Source organism: Caretta caretta, chromosome 1, assembly GCF_965140235.1.
Source record: "Caretta caretta isolate rCarCar2 chromosome 1, rCarCar1.hap1, whole genome shotgun sequence".
NCBI lineage: Eukaryota > Metazoa > Chordata > Testudines > Cheloniidae > Caretta > Caretta caretta.
This window is the reverse complement of record NC_134206.1, coordinates 69,029,507-69,053,843: the sequence shown is the minus strand read 5'-3', so window position 1 is coordinate 69,053,843 and position 24,337 is coordinate 69,029,507. Positions and strand designations below refer to the sequence as shown.

Genomic DNA, 24,337 nt, shown 5'->3' with positions numbered 1-24,337 from the left:
AATGACTAGCAGTCGCTTTGCCTGAACTGACGGAGGTCCATCTCATGAGTTTAATCTGAGAATAGCTGCAGCAGTCTTCAATAGCCTTGGATGACCAGGTAGTGTCAGCATCTAAATATGCCTCTTTTCACATTCAGCTTGTAAGTTATATGTGTAACTTGCTCCCAGCTGAGGACCTGGCCGCAGTCCTACATATATTTGTCAGCTCAAGGCCGGATTATTGTAATTCACTGTATCTGAAGCCAAATGTGAAGATGACAAAGCACAGGCTCCAGCTGGCAAGGAATGTGGCTTCCCACCTTCTGCATGGTTTAGGCAGCTATGACCACATCAGGCCAGTGCTTGAGTCCCTTCACTGCAGTGGTTCTCAACCTGTGGCTCGCGGGACATTTGTGGCCCAATCAGCCCAGGGCTGTGGCCCATGTGACATCCTCAGGGTCATATCGGTAGCATTGGATGTGGTCCACAATGGTAAATAGGGTGAGAGCCACTGCTCTGTCTCCCTAGTCAGCTTCTGATGCTGATTTAAGGCTTTTATTTTAATTTCAAAAGGATCAATAGATTGAGCCTCCATGATGTTGAAGACTAAATTTTGACCTATGAACTACTGCGAGGCTTCACTCTTCTAGGATAGTGCAGATTCCAGATCCCAGGATCTGTATTTTTTGCCCTAATCTTGCATACATTTTTCCAAAATGACTGATACTGCAGTCTTGATTTTTGGTGCATATGGTTACAACTCTGTGGTACTCTTACAAGAGCCTTACTGTTTTGGGTGATGGAAGAGGAGGTAGCGTGACTGTGCTGTTTGCATCTAATCTGAAATACAGGTCTCCCACCCCAACACTGGATCCAATGCAATGTGTCCATTTTGCATATGATTCCTAGGAGGAGATTAAACGGGAACTACTACACTGCTAGTGCTTCTGCACTGCAAAGTCCCTACAGGACTAAGGTTACTGTGGTGTTGCTGAAATTGCCAAATAGGGCGGTTAAAACCATGACACATTTTCCTTGAAAATTAAAGAGAACTTTTTAAATATTTTTTCCTATTTCATGGTTTTAAATTGCTTAAGTGGATATTTTGTATTTGATTCTTCGGTTTCCTCATTGTTAGTATTTGATTTTTCATAGTTTTTTTTCCTTAAATTTCACATTTAACGTGTTCATATATACCTACTCAGCAAAGTGTAGGACCTCATTAAGATCCTTATCGTCAGACACACGGATGGCTAAATCAAGTTTTTTCAATTTTTTCCCATAGGAAGATATGAATTTAAATGAAGACAGAAAAACACCATTGCGAGAAAAGGACTTCAATACCAAAAAAGAAATGGTGATGCAATATATTAGTACTGCTTCAAAGGCTGTAAGTATATGTCACTTCTAAAATACACCAAAAATATGCCTATGAAAAGTTTAGTGTACTTACTACTTTTACATGTATGTTTGGAGGGATGATAATGCATAATTGAGTTATTTAATTTTTTGGACTAATATCAATCCTTAGATGCAAATGTCCTAAAGCACCACATTTTAGTTTTGTTTATATCTTTAGGTAACAGTGGAAGTTGTCTGTATATGTTGGGCAGAGTTTATCCTGTAAGGCAGTGTTGCCCAAACTTGGGACGCCGCTTGTTCAGGGAAAGCCCCTGGCGGGCTGAGCCAGTTTGTTTACCTGCCGCGTCCGCAGGTTCGGCCGATTGCGGCTCCCACTGGTTGTGGTTCGCTGTGCCCGGCCAATGGGGGCTGCGGGAAGCGGCGCAGGCTGAGGGACATATTGGCCGCCACTTCCTGCAGCCCCCATTGGCTGGGCACAGCTAACTGCGGCCACTGGGAGCTGTGATCAGATGAACCTGCGGACGCGGCAGGTAAACAAACCGGCCTGGCCTGCCAGGGGCTTTCCCTGAACAAGCGGCGTCCCAAGTTTGGGAAACACTGCTGTAAGGTAAAGGTATTACTGTCAATTGGGACAAATAAGTTCCCTTGCAAACATCTGACACTTCAGTTACAGTGTTACTTTGCAGTACTATTTTAAAGTAACTTCGTTTTTACTTGGCTGATCGTGCATCCTTTAAACTTGACTCTATTCTCCATTTTATATTGTTTTAGTTAATTTCAATTTGTGCAATGTTATTTAGCAAAATCGAAGGTGCATACTGCAACAGACCAGGGTCCATCTAACTCGGTATTCTGTGTCTCACAGTGGTCATATAGACACACAAATGTCAATTTTTATTTTGAATCCTACTTAGTTCTTGATCTTAGTGATATTGAGGCCATGAGTTCCACAGACTACTTGTGCATTTTGTGAAATTTTTTTTTCCATATTATTTTAAATTTGCCATTCTTCAATTTCATTATATGACCCTTACTTTAGAATTGACAAGGTGACTATACATGTCTGATTGACCTTTTCAGTATTGTTGTTTATTTTGTGTACCTTTATGATGTCACTATTTTATTTATCCTCTCTTCAGTGTAAATCATTTCTTTTCTATTTCTCTTCGTAGCAAATATTTTTCATAGTCCAGTCATTCCTGTTGCTTTTACTCAGTTTCTCTACCCCCCATTATTTCTATTTTATCCTTTTTGTAACCCATATTGAACACAGTATTCTAGGTGAGGTTATATCACTGATTTATCTAAATGACATTTTCACTATTATCCACTCCCTTCTTTATGCATCCTAGTACTTAGTTTGGTTTTTGACCACCGCTACACTGTGAGCAGAGGTTTTCACTGAGCTTTACAGTTTCTCTTCTGAGTTTTTGGAACCAACTGGGAACCTAGTAAGTGTTGTGACTACTTGAAACAATACACACGAGAAGGAATGATTTTATATTTGTCAGTACAGAATTTCATCTGCCACTGCTCCTCTAGTTCACATAGCAAAACCTAATTGATGTATTAGATGAAACATAAGATGTCAAAATAAAGTAAAGGTTTGCAGATTTTAGAAAAGTCTTTCAAATGAATCCAGTGTGGAACAGTTCGACGTTTTGAATTAGTTTTTGTAACACAAGTTGTACTTGTATTGGAAAATTTTTGGGCACTCTAATTTAGTGACCCAAGAGATGAATGAAGTACGAATTCCTTGATACTGCTCGTTACCAATGAGACTCAAATGAAGTAAATATTTTGTTCGTGGAGAATACATTTTGTATGGTCTAACTTGGTCAGTAGTTTAAAATATTGAAATCTTATTTTGGCATCATGACTCTGAAATGTAGGAATTTCTGCATATGTACCCTACTGGCCAGCGTGTTACATGTCTTACCCTCTGTGCTTAATTGATAGATGAGTCTTTTATAGCCCCCGGCTATTGCGCTTAGTTCAAGCTGTAGAGAGTCAGGCATTTAGAATTGGAGGTGCCTACTTCAATCAATGTTGTGTTAGCCAAGATGGCGGTCATCACATATAGGTTACATTTTCTTTCCTTCTTGATGGATAAATTTAGCACAGAAATCACAGGTAATTTTGGTGACCAAATAAGGAGCCACTCCATTCTTCATTGCAATATATAGTGTTAAAGTAGTACTACTTGGATACCTTTATTATACGTTACCTGAACGGGCATGGCTTGGGAAATCCTTCAAGGCTTTCACTTACATTCCTGTCCCATGCAGTGTCAAATCTTGGTTGCGCACCATGGGCATTTGGACCAGTGACTGTCAATGCAATGTTTCCAGAAAGCTCTTCTGTAAATGGATTCCCCACCCTTTTTCTTCTATTGTTAGGAGTAATATGGGCTTGTATATTGATCCAGTCTACTGTACCAACTATGTTTACTGGCTTTTATTATTATGAATACAAACTACATTAACGCCTGGGAGCGCAAATCATGGACCATGGTCCCATTGTGCTAATCACTGTATAATAACAAAAAGATGGTCCCTGTCTCAAAGAGCTATTAAAATTTGTTTTCATGTGGATTTAATGTGACAGCTGGAATAAATATGGCATTACTATACAGGTGTGATGCAAGAACCTCTTAAATGCCATCTGACAAGGGGATGCAGCAAACCATCATGTACTGAGTTCTGGCATTTGCTCCCTTGTGGTGGCATTGACAGATGAATCACTGTGTCATGCTGCAAATAATCATAATTACCTTTGCTTTACTCTGACCACATCAAAATGCCCCGTACAAAATAAACGCACAACCTCTGAGACAGAGATCCCTTCTATGAAGGATTCTCCCCCTCCACCCCTTTTTTTAACAAACATCTTTCATCTGAGAGCTGCACCAAACACATGTCTTACAGGATATTTATCTATAAAGAGTAACATGTAAGAGATTTACAGAGAGCTCCTAATGTGAGAGATTTGTAATCATTGTGAGATGTATGTATGGGTAATATTTAAGGAGTAATGTATTGATATTGAAAGTGTGTTTTACGAACTTGGAATAGAAATTGGTCACCTGGAGATAAGATGTCTCAGGGGCCCATTTGGGTGGGGGATGGGAGAGTTGTCACCCCACCCCTTTTGGCTATTGATGCAATGCGCAACTCAATAGCTTTGAACAATATTAAGATTTTGAATGGGAAACCATCAGAGGGAATGATAAACTATCTAAACCACTTAAAGGTTTAAAAAAAAAAATCTTTACAATAGGATAGGGATAAGCCCTATCTGAGAACACAAATAGTAAGCTGTTTTCAGTATAAAACAGAGGAGAAAGAAACACTCTAAAGAAACCATTCACTGAGGAAAATGCCTCGTGGATTGGGGGGTGTTTTTGTGAATATTTGGATCTTGAGAAACCAGCCAGCTGTGCAACAGACTGAACTTTTTGGAAGAAATCTACTTTATTAGATATGAGAAGTAACTATGCATAAATGTAGACCCAGGTTTGCATTTTATGATTTTGTTGTGTACTGTAACCATTTGTTTCCACAGCTCTTGTTGCTTTCATCTTTCTTAGAACAAAACAAAAGTAAGTTCAAGTGCTCAGAAACGCTGTGTGGTTTAGAGCAGTTGTGGTTTAAGGTAAAACTGGTAAATAGGGGTGTACTGTACCTCTTGGTGCAGATGATCTGGCATTTCTGAGAGTATCCAATGTCAGGGGCTGGATTTCACAGGGGAATGATTCAAAGCAATTTGGGCATTGGGATGCACCTGTTAATGTGCAAGGCAAAGTTAGGGATGGTATAGTCCGGAAGAGTGATGAGTGGCAGAAAGGCAGGTGGCATTGGGGAACTGATACCCAACTACCATAAGAGAGACTACCTTTTGCTGGAGTCAGGATAACAGGATGACTTAGTCCTGGATGCCCCGATGTAAGGATCTGCGGTTAACTCACCCTGTCAGTCTCAGCAGGGGGCCACACCCCCTCACTACTGTTTGGCTGTCCAACCAAGCTTAAGGGGGAATTAGTGCGTCAACCACTCTTATGAGGCTCTGGCCTTCTGTCAGGGCTGAGCAGTAACCAGTCTAGAGAGCTCAGGCCCTCAGCAGGGCAGAGCAACTAACGGTTTTAAGTGGGTCTGACCCTTGGGGTAGGACAGAGCAATAGGCAATCTTTCACCTGGCATCCTGGCTCAGGCAGATGACAGAAAAACACAGGCCTCAGCCTAAGGTGGGAAGGCTGTGGAAGTCTAATATTGCAGGAGCTGCAATATTGTAAATGAAATAGGGCTTTAATCATTATAAAAATTAATCCAGAGTATGCAGATGAGTTGGGTGTATATAAAAGGAAAGGTAAATACATGAGTAGTCCAAGGTATTAACACTTACGTCAACTTCTAATCACTATAAAATTCTGAAACAAAATCAACGATCCTTGGTTAACTGTGGCAAAACTAGTATTACAGAAGGGTAAAATTAAAAAAAAAAAAAATTTGCTGATGTAACTTGCATTGACCAAAGTTGGTAGTGTAGACATGGTCATAGAATTGACACTGTTGTCACAGGACACCTCAACACTTTACGATGCAAAATTAACTTTCTTCCAGGTTTGGCTTAATTTTTTAAAAAAGGGCAGAGCATTAAAGCATATAGATTAATATGGTTAAATAGTTCTGGCTACTTGTAGACATTCCTTGAGTGCCGATATACCAGGTTTGTTGGACAAAACCTACCTTCAGTGTTACACATTATACAGTGTCTGCTTTCCGGACCCTCAGTCTTTCAAAAAAAGTAACTAGTATGGGTAGGCGTCAGTGGATTAGGCATGTAAATAATGATTTCAACACTTGTTTTATTCTAGTCACTTTTCTCACTACCTTAACTTTTTGAGATCTGTAAAGATAACAAATTTACTCAAATGTAGCATACATGAAAAATGAGTATCTTTGCAAAAATTATCTTGGACTTAGTTCATGAAAAATTTACCCTCTTTTCTATCATACTTTAATGTTTTTCAAAGGGTCTGCTGTTTTTCAGGTTAATGAAACAAGTAGCCATAATATGCCAAGTTTCTCACCTCATGTAATACATTTTGTGGTTGAATTATGTATTTTTGGTACATACAGTATATTTTTCTCACCTCCTTTGTTATGCTGTTAACATTCATTTACAGTTGAAATATGCTACACTGAACATACCTGGGCTTTGTCCTACTGACAGATGTTGCTCTCTGACTCTCGCTTGGTTCATTTGCAGTCAAAAATATTTACTGAAAACTCTGAAACAACATATGATTCAAATATTTCCACCAGTTCGTTTTACTCATATTTTCGGATTATGTTATAGTAGTTCCTAAAATGTTTTTTATTAAGCATCAGGAATCAAGGTTTTCTCATAAATAGCAACTGTATTGGGTCATCTGTATAAACTAATTGTGTACCAGAAAGAAAATCAGTGTGACTTTCCTCTTGCAGGGAAGCCTCAAGAGCAGCAGACAGATTACAGCACAGGAATTCATCCTGGAACTAAAATCTGGAGCAACAGATGAAAGACTTGTCACTTGCTTAGAATCTCTACGGGTGTCTTTGACCAGTAACCCTGTCAGGTAATGCCTCCATCTGCTAGGGCATATTGCAAAGTTTAACAATGTTCTGTAGCCTTTTATCATAGAATTTTATAATAAGAAATTCTCTTCTAAATAAAATGAATAGGTGGATTTTAAGTATGCATACTTTGATGGTGTTCGATCAATTTACATATGGTAATACTATTTGTTTCAGTTTTAAAGCTGGCTGTACATATTTTTTTTTTTCAGGTTCTCTAATTTTTTACATAGACTGTTAAGTTTTTTTTTTTTCCAGACAAAAAAAGAATAAGGGACAAAATGTGAAGCAATTTTTATATCCAAAGAATAGCTAGTTCTAGCTACATCTGAATGCTACATAAGGATATGGCAGTGTTTGTTGTAGTTGTGTTGGTTCTAGAACACTAGAGAGACTAAGTGGGTGAGGCAATATCTATTATTGGACCAACTTCTGCTTGTGAAAGACAAGCTTTTGAGCTTACACAGAGTTCTTCAAGTCTGGGAAACGTACACAGTGTGTCTCAGCTAAATACAAGCTGGAACAAGATTGTTTAGAATAAGTAGTAACACATTTCAAATGACAATTCAAGGTGAAATACTACATAGGTAAGACTTTAAAGTTGATCAAGTAATCCTTCAACCTCTATTTCTGGACGATACCTTGGCTTATGCCAAGGGTCATTACTCATATCTATTCTTGGATAGGGAACTTATGGAAGCTTAATGATGGAGAAAATGATGTTCACCAACAACTACAGTTCCAACAGCTCATCCACATAGATGTTCTTCTTAGAGTGCTTGCTCATGTCAATTCCATTGTAGGTGTGTGCGCGCCCATGTGCACGCGCGTGTGCACGGCCGTTGGAGACTTTCGCTTTAGTGGTACTTGTAGGGCTGGGCTGTGGCGCCTTCTGGAGTGCCGCATTCATGGCGCATAAAATAAGGCGCTGCTGGTCCTGCACCCTCTCAGTTCCTTCTTACTGCCCGTGCTGGTCATTCGGAGCACCTCTTTCGCTTGCTTCGCAAGTGGTCTGTGGTTTCTCGTCTAGCTTAGTATTGTGCCTTACCTGTAAATAGTTTAATCATTGTTAGTTAAGTGTTGGTGTCCAAGCAGGGATTTTTTCCCCCCATGCGGCATGCCCCGGTCTCTGAGTTTCAAGCCCTGCTCTTTGTGCAACAGATCTATGTCTGTTAGTGTGCTGCACGAGAGGTGTCTACAGTGCCTTGGGGAAACTCATGTGAAGGAGTCCTGTCGCATCTGTCTGCTGACACAAAGAGAGCGCAACATCCGTCTCAAGGTCCTCCTGCTGCAGGCTGCCCTGCATCCAGCTTCGGAGTTGGCACATCCCGAATTGGCACCCAGTGCTTCAACTTTGGTGCATAGCACACTCACAGCACCAGGGTCCTCCCAGCACTGATCCCTATAGCTGCTGCTGAAAAAAAAGACTAAGAAGGCGGCACCGACCAAGCCCAACCAAAGGGCTCTGGGCAGAGGACTCTGCTCGGGCCTTACGCCCACTCTGGACCCACTGAAGGGCTTGGCGTTCCTCCCCCACTGACTCCCGGGAGCGGTTAAGGGCCTAGGCTGATGGCGCAATTGACTGACCTGGCACTTGAAGAGCTGAGAGCGCCTTCATTGCCGCTGGCACCGCATGTGGCAATGGAACTGGCTAAGGCTCTCTGCGAGGTCAAGCCTGCTGGCAAGGCATTGCACAAAACAGGCGAGCGCCACCGGTCTCCAGAGCCAAAACAGCGCCCTAGGTCTCCATGTTCTTGGTCTCCGCATCAAACCAGGTCTTCGGCTCACCACTATGAGTCATTGGCACCATGCTCCCAATACCTGTCGTCATGCCGAAGCTTACTCAGCCATAGATCTCCCCAGCACACATATTTGTCGTGCTATTGCCGAGGCCTCAAAGGTGCTCCCCGATGCGGCACTGCTCCCCCTACTGCTGGCACCGGTTGGATCATTCCTGGCACCGGTCTCCAGACCCAAGCCTCCTCACCCCCACCCCGGTCATTGGAGGGTAATGAAATCTCAGGCTTGGAGGTGTAACTCAGCCCCTTGCCCAGGCAACATGATTGGGCTCTGGAGGGTGTGTCCACGGCTGACTTGGAAGCAGAGCCAGTGGCCAACCCATTGGCCTTATTGGAATGCATGGGGCATTCCCATCAGGCTGGTACCCCATTCCTGCCAGCCCTCGGTGGCTCTTTCAGACAGGCTGAAGGTGGTTCCCCAGTATCCACAGCTCCAGGCAGGGTTCAGGACGTCCCGGCGGCTGCTGCTGCTGGTGAGGAGCCGGTACCCACTACAAGCTTGTCCTCCCCGATGGGTGAGGACACCGCCAGACCTCCCCAGTTGTCCAATCATCCTCCTCCTCCTCCCCCAACAAGGTGGCGAGGCCTTCCAGTGCTAGCCCACAGGACAATTTCTGTAAGCATCAGGTGTTGCTCCCTAGGGTGGCATCAAACTTGGGCCTCAAGGCAGAGGAGATGGAGAAGCAGATGGACACATTTATTTGATGTGCTCTCCACATCCTCCCCAGCGTGGGTTGCACTTCCGGTACAAAAGGGGGTCCTGAACGTTGTCAAAACCATCTGGCAAACCCTGTCCTCCATCCCACCCACCTCTAAAAGGGCGGAAAAGAAATACTTCGTTCCCACAAAAGATTTCAAGTACTTGTACACTCACCCACCATCGGTGTCAGTCGTCGTGTTGGCAGCCAACTAAAGGGACAAGCAGGGGGCCACCAGTTCCACCAATAAGAATAAAGAGGCGAAGAGACTGGATTTGTTTGGTTGCAAAATTTATTTCACGGCCAGCCTCCGGTTTTGGGTGTTGAGCCACCAGGCCCTTTTGGGCTGCTACAGTTACAACTTGTGGGACTCTCCCATCAAGTTCAAGGACTCCATGTCCTAGGAGGCAGCCCAGGAGTTCGCGACCCTGGTGAAAGAGGGGACCGCAGCGGCCTGGTGCTCTCTCCAGCTGGGTTGGGATGCAGCCGATTCAGCTGCCTGAGTGGTCGCCTCTGTGGTGATTGTGGCAAAGTTCCTGGTTCCAGACCACCAGCCTGTCCCAGCAGATGCAGGCCTCTATCCAGGACCTCCCGTTTGATGGTGTTGGCCTGTTTTCCAACGAAACGGATGTGCATCTGCGTGGCCTGTAGGATATGAGGGTGACCCTCCGTTCCCTGGGGATGCACACTCCTCAGACATCCAGGCAGCTGCTTCGCCACCTAGACAGTGGCAGCCTCGACATGGGCCTGTGAGAAAAAGGGATGCTGGGTTTAAGCGCAGCCACCCTTCATCATCCCAATCTCCTGGATAGCCTGGCCTGGTGAAACACCAGGGTTCATTTTGAGGGTGTGCTCGGGAGCAAACTGCCCGGATCCTTCCCTCCCCTTCCTCAACTGCCTTTTCCCCCTAGCATTCGGCCTGGTCGTGGGTTATGTCAGACTGTTGGGTCCTGGACATAATGGTTGGGGGCTACACCCTGCAATTTTCAGCCACCTCTCCTCCCCCACCCCTGTCCACTTCCCTATCCCTCTTCAGGGGTCCTTCTCATGAGCAACTCTTCATTCAGGAGGTTGAGAATCTTCTAAGCCTGGGGGCTGTGGAGGAGGTTCCTCTGGATATGCAAGGAAGAGTATTCTACTCCTGCTATTTCCTAATCCCGAAGGCAGAAGGGGGCCTCAGACCCATTCTGGACCTGTGCGGCCTCAACAAGTCGCTCATGAAGTTCAATTTCCGCACATATCCCTGGCCTCCGTCATCCCTTCCCTGGATCCAGGGGACTGGTGTGCCACTCTCGATCTGAAGGACGCTTACTTCCCTGTCTCCGTATTTCTGGGACACAGATGTTTCCTGTGCTTCATAGTGGTGGGGTGCCACTTCCAATTTACTCTTTGCCCTGTCCTCAGCCCCCAGAGTGTTCACGAAATGCATGTTTCAGAGTAACAGCCATGTTAGTCTGTATTCGCAAAAAGAAAAGGAGTACTTGGGGCACCTTAGAGACTAACCAATTTATTTGAGCATAAGCTTTCGTGAGCTACAGCTCACTTCATCGGATGCATACTCCAGTGGCTCCTGGAATCAGCGGAACACACCGCTGCTTCCGGGAGCCACTGGAGTATGCATCCGATGAAGTGAGCTGTAGCTCACGAAAGCTTATGCTCAAATAAATTGGTTAGTCTCTAAGGTGCCACAAGTACTCCTTTTCTTCATGAAATGCATGGTGCTGGTGGTGGCTTACCTGAGGCATGGAGGGGTCCAGATCTTCACATATCTTGACGATTGGCTCATCAAGGGCAGTTCTCAGGAGCATGTCCAGAGGAGCCTCGATCTAGTGCGCTCCACTTGCAGTGATCTGGGTCTCCTGATAAACACAGAAAAATCCATGTTAACACCTGTTCAATGTGTAGAGTTAATCAGAGGGGTTATAGACTCCACACAGGCCAGGGCCTTTCTACTGGAAGTGTGCTTTCAAGCTATGTCAGTTTTGATCGGCCATATAAAGAGCCAACCGCTCAGCATGGCCAACATGTGCCTGCGTCTGATGGGCAGCATGCACCTACATGGTAAGCCATGCCCAACTTCACCTGAGGCCCCTGAAACATGGCTGGCCTCGGTCTACATTCCAAGCAGGCACCCCCTGGACCGAGTAGTCACGGTGATGAGACACGTCCTCTCATCTCTGGACTGGTGGTGGGATCCCAAGTCAGTGCTGCAGGGAGTCACCTCCATGACCCTGCTGCCATCACTCACCTTGGTCTTGGACATGTTGGATTTGGGCTGGGGGGCCCATCTTGGTGAGCACAACACTCAGGGCTGTTGGCTGGAACCCAACCTAGCCCTCCATATGAATGTCGGGGAGCTCAAGGTGGTTCACCTGGCGTGCCAGGCTTTCTTGCTTCACCTGGAAGGCAAGGTGGTGGAGGTAGTGATGGACAATACTGTTGCAATGTACCAGTGGGAAGGCATACGTCAGCGCTCAGCCTCTGGGACTTGTGTGTGTGGCACGCTATTCATTTGGTGGTTGCCCACCTGCCCAGAGCAAGAATGTCCTGGAAGATCACCTCAGTGGAATGTTCTAGTCTCGCCATGAATGATCGTTCCATCTGGAGATGGTCAGCCTAGTTTTCCTCATGTGGGGAACTCCAAGTGGACCTGTTTGCATCCAGACAGAACAGGAAGTGCTATGTGTTCTGGTCTTTGCTGGGCAGGGACAAGGGCTGCCTGGTCGGGAGTGCTGATGTAAGCCTTCTCATCGGTGCCGTTAATCCACAGAGTCCTGCTCAAGATGAATCGAGACAGAGTGACAGTCATCCTCATCCCCATCATGGCCTCGGCAGCATTGGTTCGCCATGTTCCTGTGTCTTTTGGCAGCCACCCCATTGCAGCTGCCTTTTTGGCTGGATCTGCTGTCCCAGAACCACGAGAATCTGCTGCATCTGAACCAGACGGCACTGCAGTTGATGACCTTGTTTCTGCGTGGCGGAGTGGGGAAGAACGGCAGTCTTCTTCCAGTGTCCAGCAGGTCCTTCTGGGCAGCAGGAAACCCTCCACCAGGGCTACCTACGTGGCTAAGTGGAAGTGGTTCACGTGTTGGGCCTTGGATTGCCGCATCTGGATGGAAGAGGCCCCCCATACAAGACATCCTGGACTATTTGCTACACCTTAAGCTCCAGAGTCTGTCGCTGTCCTCTGTTAGGGTACACCTTGCGGCCATTTCCGCTTTCCATCCTCCGTTTCATGGCAGGTCGGTCTTCACCCATCCCTTGACGACGCGGTTCCTGAAACATCTGGAGCTCCTTTACCTGCATGTCTGGGACACAGTCCCTCCTTGGAACCTGAAGCTTGTGCTGTCCAGACTCACGGGACCCCCGTTTGAGCCCCGGGCTACCTGCTCCCTTCTGCTTCTTTTCTGGAAGGTCTCCTTTTTGGCTGCTATAACTTCATCCCGTAGGGTGTCTGAGATCAGGGCATGGACGTCGGAGCCGTCTGATATGATCTTCTATAAGGACAAGGTCCAGCTGCGTCTGTACCCAGCTTTTCTGCCCAAGGTAGTCTCCCAGTTCAGTACTGGTCAGGACATGTACCTACCAGTCTTCTGCTCGAAGCCTCATGCTATGGCTGAGGAACACAGGCTACATACTCTAGACGTCCCGCAGGCATCGTCCTTCTATGTAGAGAGGACGAAGCCGTTCTGTATGTCTACGCAACTGTTTGTTGCTGTCATGGCCAGGATGAAGAGTTGCCAAGTGCCTACCCAGAGAATCTCATCCTGGATCATAGCCTGCATCTGCTACTGCTATGAGCTGGCAAAGGTGTCCCCGCTAGCGATCGTGACGGCTCACTTGACTAGGGCGCAGGTGTCGTCATCTGCCTTCGTCGCTCAGGTACTGATCTGGGAAATTTTCTGCTCTGCGACCTGGTTGTCGGTCCACACGTTTGCTTCGCACTGTGCGTTGACCCAGCAAGCTTGGGCTGATGCTAGTTTTGGCAGAGCAGCACTCCAGTCTGCAAGACTGAACTCTGAGCCCACCTCCAGGGATTCCTGCAATGGAATCGACATGAGCAAGCACTCGAAGAAAAAACAAAACAGTTACTTGCCTTTTGTAACTGTTCTTCGAGATATGTTGCTCATGTCCATTCCATTATCCGTCGTCGTCTCCTTCTGTCAGAGTTGTTGGCAAGAGGGAATGGACATGAGGAACACATTTAGAAGAATAGCTACGAAAGGCAAGTAATCGTTTTTTTTCCCCCCTCTCCTTCCACCTGGAATATTTTAGTTTTTGTTCATCTACTGGGAAATGATCATCTCTGAGGTTAACTTCAGCCTGTCTCCATTGTATAGGGTTGTTCCATAAGACTTGTATTGCTGTTTATGCACCAGTTGCTTTGAAAGGATAACTGTTCCTAACTTTGTGTTTTAAAATTAGGCTAAGTTTTAAGACTAAGGGCATGGCTACACTGGAAACTTGAAAGCGCTGTTGTGGGAATGCTCCTGCTGCAGCGCTTTGAAGTGTGAGTGTGGTCGTTCTTGAGGGGATTAACTCCAAGTGCTGGGAGCCTGGCTCCACTAGTGCTTTAAAGCACTCAGACTTGCTGTGCTTTGGGGGGTGGTGGTGGTTGTGGTTTTTCACAGCCCTGAGCCAGCAAGTTAGAGCGCTATAAAATTTAAGTGAAGACAAGCCCTAAGAAGCTCAGTTGGGTTACCAAGGGTTCTAGTGGATTCTCCATCACTAGCCATTTTAAAATCAAAATTGGCTTTTTCTAAAATGTTCTCGTTCAAATAAAAATTAATTCACGGAAATCCCATGGCCTGTGTTTTGCAGGTCAGACTAGGTAGTCACAATGGTCCCTTGTGGCCTTATAGTCCATGGAAAAAACAGACTACGCCCCCACACTGCTGAAATTTGATTTTACAGCTCCTACTTCCACTTCATGGCAAAAGGTATGGACTTAGGGTGCTACTTTGATATTGGTGCATGGTGATGTTCCACTGTGATTTTACTGGGACATAAACAGCAGGAATAGGCATGACTTTCCCCTTTTGAAAAGCTAGCTTTGGAAGAAAAACCACCAACACAATCTATGTACATACGTGCTTGCTTGTTTCAGCATATTATGTAAAATGACCCCACAAGGTAGTCATGATACTGCTGTTTTTCATCTTTGAGGTGTAGTTTTAGGTTATGTGGGGTGATTGGCTCAGTGCTGAATGGGGCACAGAAGGTATTGTCTATCTGCTACAAGCTCACCTGAGCCGGTGGAGCATCTTGCAAAGTCGGTTTGCCATGATATTAAAGTAATAAACAGATATTTATGTCAAGATGGCCACCTGGGCTTTTAAGTTCCATAACATAAAACAGTCTTTTGCTGCTTTAGCCAAAAGCAGGAGATAGTTAAGCCTCTCAGGAAGCTGGGTTTCCTGGTTAAGACAAGGAAAAATCTTTCCTCCCTTGTCCTAGCTTCACCCAGAACTGATGTCTGGAAGAAGCAGCGAGCTGTTTTAATCTGGCCTGCTCTGACCTGATTGTCTTCTTCCTGCTTCCATCCCTTTGGATGGCCTCTCTAGGCAGTTCTTGGAGTTGTAAACTCATTTTTGTCACCTCTAAAACAAACCACCCTCATATGGGATGCGCCAAGTTGGAGGCATGTCCAGCAGGTGGCACTCAACACCTGGTACACCCTGTCACACCCTTCTCCAAGGATACAAAGAGAAGCTCTTTCGATATAAACATTGCTTCACATTGTCTATCTGAAAACAGGAGTTCTTACATGTATTCTGTCTTTTTTTAACAAAAAAGCTTACTTAAAAGCTTTAGAAGTGACAGACACGTGGAACTTGCAGTGTGAACAGACAATATAAAAATGCACTGTGTTCCTCCACACCCTTCACTTTTTAATATCATGGATGGAGGACCTCAGGTTTATTGGTGAGGTTAGCATTTGTTGATTTTGTGGAAGAAGGAAATTTTGAGGAGGAATTTGAGATGAATGAATACTTTGATTAGGAACAACATTTTATGTAAGTAGTTCAATATAAAATGATAGGGAAATGGGTGAAGTAAGGGGGGGATACAATGGCAGGGGAAAGGGTGTGGAGGGCTAGTTGTGGGAAGTGAGAGAAGAGATTAAGCCTATAAAAATGAGGATGTGAAGCTTAAGCTAGACAGAGAATGCAAGAGGAATTTAGTGAAGGTATTTGAAGAAAGGAGTAATGTGAGCTGAGTAAGATTTAAAAGTGATACTATTTAGCTTCATTTGACTGGAGCATGGTAACTGGAGCAGCCTCAGAGGAAGTAAATGTAATACTGAAAGTGGGAGATGACCAAGGCATTAAAGAAGCATTTTAGTTTCTGGGGAAAGAAAGGGTTCAGGTTTTAGAGATATACAGGGAGAAGTAGGAGGAAAGAGTAACTGTTTGCGGTAGAAAGTCTATATTCATAGATATTTAGGCCAGAAGGGACCATTATGATCATCTAGTCTGACCTCCTGCACAATGCAGGCCACAGAATTTCACCCACCACTCCTAAAAAAGACCTCACACCTATATCTGTGCTATTGAAGTCCTCAAATTGTAGTTTGAAGACCTCAAGGAGCAGAGAATCCTCCAGCAAGTGACCCGTGCCCCATGCTACAGAGGAAGGCGAAAAACCTCCAGGGCCTTCCAATCTGCCCTGGAGGAAAATTCCTTCCCGACCCCAAATATGGCGATCAGCTAAACCCTGAGCATATGGGCAAGATTCATCAGCCAGATACTACAGAAAATTCTGTATATAAGACAGTCTGCAGTCTTGTATAAGCCTAATGCATTTTATGTCAAAACTACACGACATCACATTATTACTCTTGTTTTGCAGCTAGCTTTGCATAACGTTCGAGGAAGCTGGCATCAATATAGTGTTGCAACAAATATACAGTAATACGTTTTCAAGACTTATTACTGTACCTACAGATCAAAGCTGTACAGCTTTCAACTTGACATGAACTGTTCTAAAACTGTAAAATTGGTTTCACTTATCTCTGTGAAATCAAATAGTCTACAGTCATTCCCTCTTGAGCTTCATAGGACTGAGGTTGAGTATTTATTAGAAGGCTGGGTTTCAACATGTATGTGGAATAATACTTCCAACTTTGTGGTTGCAAACTACATATTTTGTTTTTGACAAGCTGATGGATAACATCAATTTCACAAAATAGTGATGGAGAGATTATTAAAAATGTCTAATTCTAGAGAAATTTGTATTGTGAATAAAACAAGTACAACACAATAAAATCAAGCTCTTGCCTATCAGTTTTGCCTTAGTTTTTAGCTATTTTAATTTGTGGAGGATCTAAAAATTAGTCCCCAAAACTAACTTTCTTGATAATAACAAACTAATGTCAATACATTTTTGAGTTCAATGTAAAATCAGTTTTCATGGCTCGAGGAATCTCTACAGGTTTCATAAATTCTTGTGCCTCAGATCTTTCCTTTTACTGATGCAAAAATATGTACAATATTACTGCACTTTTTAACAAAATAAGACTCATTAGCTTGTGCTGTTGAGTGGTCACAACCAGACTATCGGAAATTGAGCTTTTGTTTAATTAATAAACCAAAGCATATTTAAAATTGTAGGTGGAACTGACAGCAATACCTATAGTTAAGGCTTGCTAGTGCTTTCCAATTATAAGACCGTTATTCGTTGCTTGTAATGCAGCATGGAAAATTTCAGCCTGAATGGCTGAAGTTTGGTATGGTGTTTGCCTCAAGCAGATTTTTTAATGTTTCAGCAGAAATGGTTTAGCCATTTCAAAGAATGAGTTAAGCAAAATATATATATTGTTTTGCTCCATTTAAAAAAATCATAATTACTTGAGTACGAGGGACTGGGCAGAGACAAGCTATGGAATTTGGAGTTGACAGACAGACTAGAGGGGTCTTTTGGAGGCACAGTCCATGGGCAGCGGAAGACGGGCTAAAACCACTAGAGCAGTAGTTCTCAAACTTTTGTACTGATGACCCCTTTCACTCAGGAAGCATCTGAGCATGACCCCCTCCTTATAAATTAAAACAGTTTTTTATATATTTAACACCATTATAAATGTTGGCGGCAAAGTGGGGCTTGGGGTGGAGACTGACAGCTTGCAACCCCCCATGTAATGCCCTTGCGACACCCTGAGTGGTCCCAACCCCCAGTTCAAGAACCCCTGCTCTAGAGTATGCTCACTTCTAGAACTTGGAATGTAACCCAGCATTCCAGAGTCTTAGCATTCCTTTGTTGTCTAGTAAACAGCTGAAACATTGTCTTATCCTACTTTTGTAGCTGGTTATAAGAGAATAACAGCTTTCTTCTGCTATCTATTATTCTATCACCTCAGGTGGGAAAGGTCTGTGCCATCGATGTAAAAACTGTTGATCTATATGGGTATCAGAGTTCCATGTGATTAAAATGTTTTGTTTTTTTTCTAATTTTTCTCAAGAAAACTAGGAAATTGCATACAAATACATATATTAACTTTAAGATTACAGTCTTCTTTTAAGCACTTGAAAGTTATTTGAAAGTATTCCCAGACTGCTGCGCTGGGCATCACAAAATGGGGAAGAGATGGCCAGCCCTCTGTGGAGATAGAGGTGGTTAGGGACTATTTAGAAAAGCTGGACGTGCACAAGTCCATGGGGCCGGACGAGTTGCATCCGAGAGTGCTGAAGGAATTGGCGGCTGTGATTGCAGAGCCATTGGCCATTATATTTGAAAACTCGTGGCGAACGGGGGACGTCCCGGATGACTGGAAAAAGGCTAATGTAGTGCCAATCTTTAAAAAAGGGAAGGAGGATGATCCAGGGAACTACAGGCCAGTCAGCCTCACCTCAGTCCCTGGAAAAATCATGGAGCAGGTCCTCAAAGAATCAGTCCTGAAGCACTTGCATGAGAGGAAAGTGATCAGGAACAGCCAGCATGGATTCACCAAGGGAAGGTCATGCCTGACTAATCTAATTGCCTTTTATGATGAGATTACTGGTTCTGTGGATGAAGGGAAAGCAGTGGATGTATTGTTTCTTGACTTTAGCAAAGCTTTTGACACGGTCTCCCACAGTATTCTTGTCAGCAAGTTAAGGAAGTATGGGCTGGATGAATGCACTATAAGGTGGGTAGAAAGCTGGCTAGATTGTCGGGCTCAACGGGTAGTGATCAATGGCTCCATGTCTAGTTGGCAGCCGGTATCAAGTGGAGTGCCCCAAGGGTCGGTCCTGGGGCCGGTTTTGTTCAATATCTTCATAAATGATCTGGAGGATGGTGTGGATTGCACTCTCAGCAAATTTGCGGATGATACTAAACTGGGAGGAGTGGTAGATACGCTGGAGGGGAGGGATAGGATACAGAAGGACCTAGACAAATTGGAGGATTGGGCCAAAAGAAATCTGATGAGGTTCAATAAGGATAAGTGCAGGGTCCTGCACTTAGGACGGAAGAACCTAATGCACCTCTACAGACTAGGGACCGAATGGCTAGGCAGCAGTTCTGCGGAAAAGGACCTAGGGGTGACAGTGGACGAGAAGCTGGATATGAGTCAGCAGTGTGCCCTTGTTGCCAAGAAGGCCAATGGCATTTTGGGATGTATAAGTAGGGGCATAGCGAGCAGATCGAGTTCCCCTCTATTCGACATTGGTGAGGCCTCATCTGGAGTACTGTGTCCAGTTTTGGGCCCACACTACAAGAAGGATGTGGATAAATTGGAGAGAGTCCAGCGAAGGGCAACAAAAATGATTAGGGGTCTAGAACACATGACTTATGAGGAGAGGCTGAGGGAGCTGGGATTGTTCAGCCTGCAGAAGAGAAGAATGAGGGGGGATTTGATAGCTGCTTTCAACTACCTGAAAGGGGGTTCCAAAGAGGGTGGCTCTAGACTGTTCTCAATGGTAGCAGATGACAGAATGAGGAGTAATGGTCTCAAGTTGCAGTGGGGGAGGTTTAGATTGGATATTAGCAAAAACTTTTTCACTAAGAGGGTGGTGAAACACTGGAATGCGTTACCTAGGGAGGTGGTAGAATCTCCTTCCTTAGAGGTTTTTAAGGTCCGGCTTGACAAAGCCCTGGCTGGGATGATTGAACTGGGAATTGGTCCTGCTTCGAGCAGGGGGTTGGACTAGATGACCTTCAGGGGTCCCTTCCAACCCTGATATTCTATGATTCTATTCAGTTGCCCATGCAGTTTGGCCCCCTTGTGTGTATGCATTGATGATTTTCAGTTACATGATCACACTTCCCCCTGCACGCGACCCTTGCCTCATTCATTGTATAGGATGGATAGTTCTTTGGGAATGAATCAATATTGTGCCATGAATGGGGATGCTGTCTCTAGGATCTATGCGTTGTTTGTTGCAGAAGCTGTAAGTTGTGTAGTGAATGAGGCAGGATCATGCATGAAAAGAGAATGTTTTGAGGTTTATGTAGCTTAGTGAAAGAGTTCCTATGTGGTGCTGGGCAAGTCACTTAAACAAAAACTTAACACAGGTGGCTGGTATCTGTTTGTTCATTATTTTCCAGGTGCCCTGCTTGACCCACCTGGCATGAGCTCTGCAGAATGCTCACAGTTGCAACTGAAATAAATTGGAGCTGTGCACTAACATATTAAGCGCTATAAAATTACTCAGTAAAATAAACGATCGAGTGCTAGGTGTCTCAAGCCAGGCCTCCAAAATTAGTGAATACTTTGACAATATTGGCTGTAATCTCTCTGCTTCAGTTTCCCAACTGTAAAATGGATATAATACCGCTTTGCCTTCGAGGGATGTCATGAAAATAAGCTCTTCTTTCATTGTCCACACAGATCCTGCTTCTGCCCCTGCTTTGATGTAAGGTCTGATTTATTTTGAATAGTTTTGTCTGTTGGGAGTTGTCTGTGTCCTGAGTGCCCTCTTGCTCCTTGTAGCCAAGGCCATAATGGGCAAAGGTCACCTCAACCCCCACTGAGTTTCTTCTTAATACCTATGGCTGCAAGACAGAATCTTGTAATTGTCTGCATTCCTTGCCCTTGACCCATAGCTAGCTCAGTTCTTCTACAGTTTGTAAAGTTGGTTGTTTTAGCTTTAACCCTGGGTTGACTATGCAGAGGACCGGGAACAAGACTTTACATCATGGGAAGTAGAGGCCAGATTTACAAAGACCAAAACACAACCACAGGAAAAGATGGCATTTGCAACAACTCCCTGTAAAAGAGACCCCGGTTGCCTGGTACTAATTGCCATTTTCAACAAATGCAAACAGTTCCACTGTACTCCCAGCTCCTGGAAGAAGTCTATGATGGTGCTCGTCTGCAAGAAAGGTGAACACGATGACCCCAACAACTGGAGACCCATCTCTCTCTGTTCCACCATGTACAAACTATATGCCAGGTGCCTTGCGGCTAGGATCACAGACTGGTCGGTGAATGGAGGAGCCGTCATCTCCATTCAGAAAGGCTTCATGACATGCGAAGGCTGCTACAAACATAACTGTCCTTCGGACTGCCATCCACACGGCCAGGAGGGCACAGAGGCAATGTGCCATAGCGTGGCTCGACCTGGCTAATGCTTTTGGATTGATGCCCCACCAGCACGTTTTTGCCACACTGCAAGAGTTCGGGATGCCTGAAAACTCTCCAACTGGTCTGGGAAAAGTAGGAAGGCTGCACCTCTACTATCTCTTCCATGGAAGAAGAGACACCTGAAATTCCTATCTGTAGTGGTGTGAAGCAAGGTTGCCTCCTGAGCCCCATTGTTTTCAACTTAGCCATGGAGCCACTCATTTGAGCGATCTCTAGCCATCGAGGAGGTTTCAATCTGTATGACAGAGTGAGTATCCTGGCCTTTGCAGATAATCTGGTCCTGATTGCAGACAACCCTGAGAGTCTCCAACAAATGCTTGACATCACCAGACAGGCTGCCATCTGGATGGGATTCTGCTTCAATGCCAGGAAGTGTGCATCCCTGCATACTGATTAAAGTAGAAGGGATTCGGTCCAGGCAACATCTCTTCAGATCCAGGGCAAACCCATGATCTTCCTCAAGGACGGGCAAGTGTACCAATATCTTGGCATGCCGACGGGTTTGTGTGTCCAGCAGGCACCTCAGGATGCCATCACAGAGATCCTACGAGATGTGGGCAGGATCAACTCCTCCCTACTGGCACCATGGCAGAAGAACAACGCCTTACTGTCTTTCTGATCCAGTATATCTCATTTGTCCTGAGGGGATCTGCCGTGGTGAAGATACATCTGAACAAGGCAGACAATGCCATCCGGCAGCTGGTGAAGTGAACGTTTCTTCCCCAGAGGGCCAGCAATGGTGTACATCTTGCAGAGGCAGAGGGGTGCCAACATCCCTCAAATAGGTGATCTGTGCGATGTTGCCGTGATCATTCATGCTTTCTGATGTGCCTGGACGCCACGGTGAAGAACATCGTGGAGAGTGCTCTGCAGGATGCAGTGAAGAAGCATATCGCCAGGACCCCCTCCAACCAAGACGTTGCCACTTACTTGAGTGGCTCGCTGAAAGGTGAATTTGGAAGAGAGAGGGGAGACTTCGCTTCACTCTGGACTCGTGCCCGCAACGCTATGTGATGACTTGAGAAGCCCATCGGCTGCCACTGGACGTGGTGCGAGGAATGCCAGGAGCTGGGAGTCCTGGTGCCACAGGTGAAGAACACAGATCACACTATCATCGCTCAGAGAGCTAGAATCATGCTGGAGAGGACCCTGAAGGATGCTAATACCTGCCAATATGTGGAAAATCTAAAACAAAAACTGGACCAGGGCAAGGCCTTCGAGATGACATGCAAGTGGGATGCCAGCAACCACTTCCTCCCCGGGGGCAGCTTCACCTGATTTGCTGACTGGAGATTCATCCACAGGGCTTGGCTCATCTGTGTCCCACTGAATGGTGCCTTCTGCCATAGGAATCGGGACAAGCAATGCAGGAAGTGTGGCAACAGCTATGAGATGCTACCCCACATCCTGTGTAGCTGAAAGCCCCATTTGAGAGTTTGGCAGCTGCGACACAACACCATCCAAGATTGCCTGGCCACAACCATCCTGCCATGCGAGGGGAAGGTTGCCGTAAACTCTGCCATCCCCAGAACCGACAGCCAACTGCAACTGGACATCGTCGTCATCAACGAGGACCCGAAGATCATCATGGTCGATGTCACAGTGCCATTTGAGTACAGGACCCCAGGCTTCCTCTGTGCCCAAGCTCAAAAGGTAGAGAAATATCCCTTTCTGGCTGAAACCTTGAGAGCTAAGTGTTACCAGGTCCAGACACATGCACTGATTGTTGGAGCCTTAGGCGCATGGGATCCCAGTTATAAGTGAGTGCTGAGAGAATGCGGAATCAGTCAACACTACGCTTGGCTGATGTGACAACTCATGGTGTCTGATGTCATCAGTTGGTCGGGGGACATCTACATAGAACACATCACTGGGCATCAGCAATATCAGGAGGGATGAGCTGGAGTGAGGATGAGAAGCGCAGTCAGGATAGTAACAAATACTTTCCTCATGGATTGTATTTTCTAAATGGAGAACCAACCTAATTCTCAATTACTGAGGGACAATTTCCACTCATTGATCTACTTTACTTTCCACAACCAAATCTCTGTACAACTTCTCATGAGTGACATACCCAAGGTATTCTGATTCTAAGATCTAAACTGTATTTTTAAATCTATTCACCGAAATTTGGTTTATTGCTGATTACTGTATTCTATTGATCATATTACTTTTGAAAAACTAATTTTGTATTTGTGACTAATCTAAGCACTATACCCAGATGTACACTTTTCCTAACTTACGTATTACATATTTAACATTAATTCTAATAAAATTAATTTTTTCTTTGCCAGATGGCTTAGTTGCTTAGTTTTAGAACAGAGTAGTGATAGGGTTTTTCTGGGATAGACGCAGACCGCTGACCCAGTACAAGGGCCTTACCCCCGTACAACTGCCTTTCAAAATAGCTGATCTTAAGTTACTAGGCTTTAAGATCTGCATGTCCTAAAACATTGCCATGCCTGTCAATGGACCCTTCTGATGTCTTGTGTCTTGATGAGAGCCCTGTCCTGTCACAAGGCTTGACCTGTGAGTCCTTTTCCAAGAGGATCCAGAGGGCAAGGTTGGCAAAGTTGAAGATTTTCCTCTTGGCAAGATCCATGGAAGTCTTATCAAATACAGAAAAACCCTCACAGAAGCTTCAGGTATCTGGTCAGTTTCATGCAGTCAGTGGTCTGATGTCCTGAGATGCTTCTGTGAGTTCTCATGCTGCACTGTATAAGCCTTGCTAATCAGTCCCCCCAAGTGGTGCACTCAGTGACTACAAGGAGTACTGCTCCCAGGATCAGAGCAGATATATCGGTAGATTACTTCCCTGTACTGGAGACACAAACCCTCTAAGACTCTTGCCTCCCAAAGTCTTTTGGTGGAGTCCTGAAATCAAAGTCAGCACCCATTCTGAAATCCATGTCTGCACAATCAGTCTCTTCTAGGCCCAAGGACCGCATTGCTTCCAGCACCAAGAGGATAGATTCATCCTCTGTACCAAACATGTCAGTACTGAGCACCTCAGCACAATCCTTGCCAGCTCCAGGGGTCACTGTGTCAGGTGTGCCTGCACTGAGACCCTCAGCGCTGACCACGCTTCAGACCATTGGTGTCTTTGGTTCTGGTGGTAACCAACTCTATGCCCGCGTTGGGTATCTACAGGTTTTACAGGACTCGTTGAATAGAATGATGGAGATGCTGGTTATTCTTGGGAGGTCATTCAGGAAAAATTACATCAGCTTCTGGATGTCCTGCAACCTTCCTCAATTGAATAACTAAGCCATGCTCAATAATGATAGGACTATTTGGACCAGTCAAATTCACCTGGCATAC

The 24,337-nt window shown here is 45.0% G+C and overlaps 1 protein-coding gene across 5 annotated transcripts in view; it reads left to right on the top strand.

Annotated features, from left to right (window-relative positions):
* The window catches only part of DIAPH3 (diaphanous related formin 3), a 530,405-nt gene that overhangs the window by 47,139 nt on the left and 458,929 nt on the right, over positions 1–24,337 (top strand). For all 5 annotated transcript variants that reach the window (XM_075128866.1, XM_048851760.2, XM_075128870.1 and 2 more), the window contains 2 exons: positions 1,265–1,369; positions 6,828–6,958. In XM_075128866.1, coding sequence (XP_074984967.1) covers positions 1,265–1,369; positions 6,828–6,958 — 236 coding nt within the window. The remainder of the gene's footprint in view (positions 1–1,264; positions 1,370–6,827; positions 6,959–24,337) is intronic.